The following is a 6889-nucleotide window of genomic DNA, read 5'->3' on the forward strand; positions in this document are numbered from 1 at the left end:
AAAAGACACTATGTAAATCCAGATAATAAATAGTGCTTATTGACGACAGGTTAAAGAATCTGGCACCGTTTCATTTGGGGAAGAATAGGGAGAGGAATTGAATAAAGGCTTCGAGTACATCATTGTTTAGAATAAAAAAAAAAGAGTGACATGTTGTTTTCCTACTCTGCTGGGAAGCAAGCAAGAAAAGGGAAGTGAAATTTGCAACAGAAATATAGAGAAGCAATATAGAATGCACTCCAGGAATGGAATCAAAGGGTCTTAGAGCATAATTCACCTTGGGATGGTGGCATGATCAGTGCTGCCAGGAGGGCCAGAGAACAACGGGGAAAGAGAAACAACATTTGATGGCAATTCATAGACGTTAACCCTATAGGCCACCTTCAAGACCAGCTCTGGCAGTGCTGGGAGCAGGGTAGGGAAAGTTCTCTCTCTCTCTCTCTCTCTCTCTCTCTCTCTCTCTCTCTCTCTCTCTCTCTCTCTCTCACACACACACACACACACACACACACACACACACACACACACACACCACCTATCAATCCACAGAAGCCAATAAACACTCCAAACTCCCAGTGGCCTCGTAACTTCTCAGGAAGTAAACGGGCAAGCTTTTCCTTGAAAAAGCGTGAGTTGGGCCATTCTGCTGGTGGCACAGCCCTGCCTGAGCCTCCCTCCACCAGGACTGGACTAGAAGCTGCTTCTGTGCCTAGGGATGGGAGGATTCGGGGAAAGCTTGGGTAAGGAACGTCCAAGTCAAAGGCTCCTGGAAAAGGAGAGATGGAGAGGGCAGAGGGAGTCCTGTCCCACAGGGTCAGAAGCCAGCCAGGCCCTCCCTCGCAGAGGCCACAGAGAAGGTACCCCTCACCCCAACCTCATGAGTACCACAGTCCTCCCTCCCATACACACACCGGCAGTTCTCTCGTCCATTCAGACACCCAGACTGTTCACAACGACAGTTTGGGGAACACAGGAAGATTCAAGCAGGAGGGCCCCAGAAATCATAGTGAATCCCACAGAGAATAGGAAGAAGAAACAAAGGAGAAGGTGAAGGCATGGGGGAGGTGGTCACTGAGAGTCCCTTCATACAGAGGCACCCGAAGGCCCGGAAGAACAAACACAACGTCTAAAGCCTAGTAGGACAAACCTCAAATGGGAAAAGACAATTCTCTAGATCCTAGGGCTGAAAAAAGAAGAGGAGGAGGAGGAGGAGGAGGAGGAGGAGGAGGAGGAGGAGGAGGAGGAAAAGAGGAAGAAGAAAAGGAAGGAAGAAAGGAAGGAAGGAAGGAAGGAAGGAAGGAAGGGAAAGAGAAAAAAATAAAAACGCTGGGAGATGCCCTCCACCAGCTCAGTGCAGCCCCGTGGGTACAATTCAAGGCCAACCCCAGGAATCAGAAGACCTGAGTAGGACCTGAGATCTGTTGTCTCAGATTAAGGTGGCAGGCGAGTCTAGGGAACAAACTTTGGCTCTGTTCCTGAGGCTCACGGCAGCCTGACTCAGGGGTCCTAAGAGGACCCAAACAGGCAAGATTCGTGTAGTCTCAGAGTCCAGCCCAACAGGAGAAAAGAATCGCGACAGACAGCGGTGTCGTTGTGCGCGCCAGGTTTCCGACCTGAACCGACTCTTTGGGGTGAAGGGATCTGGGACACCACTACACCCCCCCCTCGAGAGGTAGCTGGAGACCAAGAGCTTAATGTCAGCCCCATTTCGGAGCCCTAAGGGACCCGGGCCTGGTTGACCCTACCACCTACCACCTCCTAGCCTGGGGCGAGGTGGAGAGACGCCTGAGTTGACAGCTCTCCTCCGCCCAGCGGGTCCGCCCCGCCGCCTCCCGGTTCCGCACTCCCTTCCGCAAAAGGCCGTTCCCCCTTTAAAGCAGCGTCCGTCGCCCCTTTAAGGCCCAGCCTCCCTTAACTCTCTCTTAACTGGGCGTCCCCAGGGGGCCCGCGACGCCCGGCCGCCGCCGCCTCCCCAAGAGGCACTTCCGGGCCTCCGCATCGCCCTTTTAAGAGGCAGGCCCCCGGGCGGCGCACGGCCCCGCCCCCTGCACCGGCGCGCCCCGCGGGGGAGCCGGGCTGGTGCCGGAGTGCGCGGTCCGCGCGGCCACTGGAGACCAGGCGGCCGGCGGCTGGGCAGGCGGCGGCGGCGGCGGCGGCGGATGGGGACTCGGAGTCGGGCGGCTGTGGCTGTGGCGGCGGCCGGGAAGCAGCTGGCGGGCCGGCGGCGGCGGCGGCGCTGGCGGCGGTGACGGGCCCCGGCGGCGGCGGCGGCAGCAGCAGCAGCGACGCGGTGGCGGGCTGCGGGCGGGCGGCGTGAGGAGCGGCGGCGGCGGCGGAGCGCGGGGCCGCCGGGAAGCTAGGGCGCCGGGACGCCCCCTGCCCAGTCCTCGCAGGCCGTCAGGCCCCCTCCAGCCGGGGCCGTGGAGCACCGGGGCAAAGGCCGGGGCCCCCCCATGAAGGAGCGCGACGCGGCCCCGGCCGAGCGGGGCAAGCCGGCCACCTACACCGGGGACAAGAAGGCGAAGATGGCGGCCAAGACCAACAAGAAGTGGGTCCGGCTCGCCACGGTGTTCGCCTACGTGCTCTCTGTGTCGCTGGCCGCCATCGTCCTGGCCGTCTACTACAGCCTCATCTGGCAGCCGGTGGGCGCCGGGACCTCGGGGGGAGCCGCCGGCCCGCCCCCCAGCGGCTCCAACGCCACCGGCCCGTCTGGGACTTCGGGGGCGGCGGCGGGGCCCAACACCACCAGGTCGTCCCGCCGCGAGGCGCCACGCGACGCTCCCCCGCTGCAGGCGGCGAGGCCGGCGCCCCCGGAGCCCGCGGCCGACAACCCCCTAGCCGGGCCGCTCGAGCGGCCGCGAGGGCCGGACGAGGACGAGGAGGAAGCGGCTGCAGCGCCCCGGAGTCGTTGAACCTCTCCGCGTTGGGGGCGGTCGGGAATCTGCGTCCCCCCGAGCCCACAGGCAGGACTTTGCAGCAAGGACCGGCTCCGGAGCCCTCCGGAGTGACCCCTACGCGAGCGAACGCCCCCACACACACACCGCAGCGATCGCCGGCTCGCCCCGGGAGCGGGGGGAACGCACACAACCGGATCTTCAGCCAAGGGACCACGATTCGCCGGGGACTCGCTCGCTCGGGGTTTGATCTTTCCCAGCACCGTGCTGCGCCAGGGCCCTGAGCCACAGAAGGGGAGCTGGGGGTGGGGGAGGTGGGGAGAGCCTAGCACCCAGCCCTTCTGCGCCGCTAGCTCTGGTGTATCCTAAAGCAGGGGGGTGACTCAGGGGGAGGGGAGGGAGTTGTGTAGGGGCTCTTTTTTCATAAGCTGAAGCTCTCGGGAAGAAGAGAGCACCAAAAGTAGTGGAGCTCAGGTACGTCAACCTAGTTGCAGTGGCCAGACATGCGTTTAATTTATAGATCCCTGTATATAGTTGTTGACATATGCACTAGAAGCTATAATCACATAGAACTCTATGTATTTCCCCACACCCTGGGTAGCTACTGAATGGTGGGGTCCAGCAAGGGCTATTTGCTGGCGTCCAAACTGCACTTAGCCAGAGGGCACAAACACAGCTTTTTTATTTTATTTTATTTTATTTTTTTTCCTTTCCATCACCCACTCTTTCGCCTGTTCCCTCCCTGGTTCAGAAAGCTAAGTTCCTGATGTTCTTACACAAGAGTATAATCATTCTTAGATTGCTACCATGACGGTGGAGAAACCTTAGTAGTAGACACAGTTTCGGAAGGGTGGGGAATGTGCTGATCCCCTCCGGTTCCCATCCTAGAGCTCCCACCAAAGTGGCTTCCTGTTGCCTCCCTGCATATCTGGATATATGCCAGGGGCAATGGAGAGAAGTAAGTGCTGTGTTTGGATCAGTCCCTTCCCCTCACAGAATCCCTTTAGGAAGAGCAAGCCTTTTTAAGTACAGTGATTGGCAAGTGTTTTCTCTCATTCCTTTTCCGTCTCCTCAATTATCTTATCTGGCTCCAGATCTTGTCTTATTTAATTTCTTGCCCTTCTAGATCTTGTCTTACTCATTTTTTGCATTTCCTATTTTCTGAGCCTGAAACAACACAGCAGCTTGCCGTTAGGACAAAATCCGTTTCGAAACCAGAGCTTTGATGTGCTCTGGTTTTGAGTTACTGTATAGGACTCAAGCCTAGGAGTGTGCCTAGACAGCCAGTGAAGAGACCAGCCATGGGAGGCTGAATTGGCAGCTTGTCTCTCTCATTCCTGACAAGCTCCCACTTAAATGCAGCAAGTTTTCTAGAGGTGGCGACAGATGTCAAGGGACACACACACACACACACACACACACACACACACACACACAGCTCCAGGGCAGCAAGAATTCCACTTCTTCAATTTGGATTCCATTTCCTCTGCCACTTGCTTTTAGGCAATTGAGTGTGGGCAGTGACAGAGATCAGACCCCTTAGTGTTTCCTTTTTGGGAAATGAGCTACTTAAAAAAGAAACAAACAGGAACCTTGCCCACCTTTGTCCTGAACTGTCCATCCAGTTTTCTGGCCTACCTTGTAGTTAGCTCTGATTCAGGTTTACAGGACAACAGTCTTGATTTAAGCCATGTCCTGTCCTGGGCAAGAAAGTAGCTACTAAGCTGGCTCGGCCTCCCAGCAGGCCGCCCACACCCCAAGGTGTCTGGGCTTGGAGATTTTTTCACAGCTGATGAGGACTTCAGTCATTAGGAGGCCCATGGGGACTTTTTAAATTTTTGATGAGAGACTGGGGGGAAGAAACATAAAATGTCACTTTATAACTTCAACAATAGCCTGTAATTTATATTTATGGTGTGAATTTTTAGTCCTATATTTTAATAATTTGTAAATTGACCTCTTATTCCAAGAATCCTCGGGACTCATGGGAGAATATCTGGGAGTCCATTCCTCCTCCCCTCGTGACCCTGCTTTATGGACTGTTTAAATCCACTTTGGGATGAATCAGGGTCCAGCAAGACCACTCGTGGTCCAGCTGGCCTCCCGACTCTCCAAAGCCTTCACTGGAATTGGGACATTTTTCTCCAGCCCTAGCTGTGAACATGACCAGAGACGTTATTTCTAATTCAGCCATTCAAGATATACCTGTACTTTAAAAGTCCTGTATATTTTTTAAAAGTTTTATTTTTCAGGTGAACAAAAATACATTCTAAGAACTCTGCCTAAGCCTGTGTGAGTTGATCGTTTCTCCTGCTGACTTATGGAGAAGGAGTCTGTGGTCTCAGATGCAGTGGATGGGTGCTGATGAATAGGCTTAGGAGGAGAAAGCAATTGCCTTGCTGTTCTCAGGGCTGCAACTGAACAGATTAGAGAAGAGTGCAGGATCCATCTTAGTCAGGAAGCCAGCCTCGTGGGGTCGGAAGATGATGCCAGCTTTTGCCAAAAAGCTGGGGGGCAGACAAAAGTTCTACTCGGTGGTACTCTTAGCAGATTCCTAGCTAACGGGCTAGAAGGTGTTGAGTGGTAAGTTTTAATCAAAAACGTTTAGCTGTCTGAGCTCTCATCACATTCTCACCTTAACCGGTTGGCCTTTTACTAACTGAGGAAGCCTAACACTGGAAAAGACAAACGCATGCCTGATCTGTACTGCCTGTCTCCCTGGAACCAAGCTGCTAAGAGGTGTAGGCTGCTTCAAAGGTGAGGGTTTTTCCTCCCCTTAAAGCAAAAAAAAAAAAAAGTCATGTGGGTGAAAAGCATAAATATAAGGGATTAGTTATGCTGCAAAAATACATGGTACGAATTGAGCTCAGCTCATTACCAGAAAATGGTGCCCAGTACAAATCCAGAGTGAGAAGCCAGTGTTGGTGGAGCCCCCTGTGGCCTGCACTTCTCAAGAGCTGTTAGGGGGTAGCCACTGTGCTTTTACTTCACCTTGTAGTCTGCGGGGAGGCGAGGAGAAAGTCCCGCCCTTCCTTTATTTCCCTCTTGAGCCTACACAATGGCTTTCTGTGAGAGGGCTTGGTAAGGCAGGAGTGAGTTCTGTGGCTTTTGACTCAGCCCCTCCTTCCTGCAGATGGGGACATGTGGCTTCTACAGCTGCACACAGCTTTACCACATTGGCCAAAGACAGCAGTAGGTACATGGAGAGCCTGCTGGCTGATTAGAACAAGGCCCGATGGGATGGGAACAGGCATCAGAAACAGCTTTCTTTGCAAATGTTCAGAAGGAGCCAAACTGCCCATGTGTTTAAGCCTGGAAGGTCTGTGCAAAGGGCATTAGAGATTTTCTCTGCACTGGGACAGTCCCTAGGTGTCTGCTTATATTGAACGTTACCATGTGTATTCATTCCCTGGCAGCCTGAATTCGAAGGCAAAAAAGAATGAAGTCTTGGAAGTATGGGGTCAGGAAGCCCAGTGGATAAGCTTGTATTTTTCTCTTCCCTCCATGGATTCTCAGGCACAAAGAAGTGTTTCTCGGAAGCCTGAAGCAGCATTATTTCCCCCCACTAACAGCTACATGGTTTGGCACCAGGGTTTGGGAAGCTTTTCTGTCTACCTTGTTTTTCAGTTTTCCCTGGGGAATTCTACGCCGGTGTGTTCTGTAGTCGAGTATTTATATCCTGTTTTGAAATGCAGGACGCAGAGCATCTACTTGTTCCTACACGCTGCTCTAAGGAGCGCTGAAAGGTTGGTGGCTTTAGGGCCACTGCAGCTATTTAGAAGGGTAATAATTGTCCTCCCTTCCTGTCTGCAGAAAATGGAGGTATTTCTGGAATTGCAGTTCGGTACCAAAAGGGCCACAGCTGGACTGTTTAATTGGCCTCCCTCTGGGGAGGAAAGGGCCGCAGCGGCTTCGCTCATTTCTCATGACCAGTGCCAACTCAGCGCCTGGCATGGAGCACTGGGTCCTCAGAGTCTGTTGATCACCTGGGTGGT

General features: G+C 54.0%; 1 protein-coding gene across 1 annotated transcript; it reads left to right on the top strand.

The window, feature by feature from the left end:
- The first annotated feature begins 2080 nt into the window (after positions 1-2080).
- Inafm2 (InaF motif containing 2) lies at positions 2081-5180 on the top strand. Its single transcript, XM_076570353.1, has one exon. The coding sequence runs from the start codon at positions 2454-2456 to the stop codon at positions 2910-2912; it is 459 nt and encodes a 152-aa protein (XP_076426468.1). The 5' UTR covers positions 2081-2453; the 3' UTR covers positions 2913-5180.
- The last annotated feature ends 1709 nt before the right edge of the window (positions 5181-6889 follow it).

This window comes from Peromyscus maniculatus, chromosome 4 (genome assembly GCF_049852395.1).
Source record: "Peromyscus maniculatus bairdii isolate BWxNUB_F1_BW_parent chromosome 4, HU_Pman_BW_mat_3.1, whole genome shotgun sequence".
NCBI lineage: Eukaryota > Metazoa > Chordata > Mammalia > Rodentia > Cricetidae > Peromyscus > Peromyscus maniculatus.

Coding starts and splice junctions, on each gene's coding strand:
- Inafm2 (XM_076570353.1), top strand. CDS start 2,454: ATGAAGGAGCGCGACGCGGCCCCGGCCGAGCGGGGCAAGCCGGCCACC.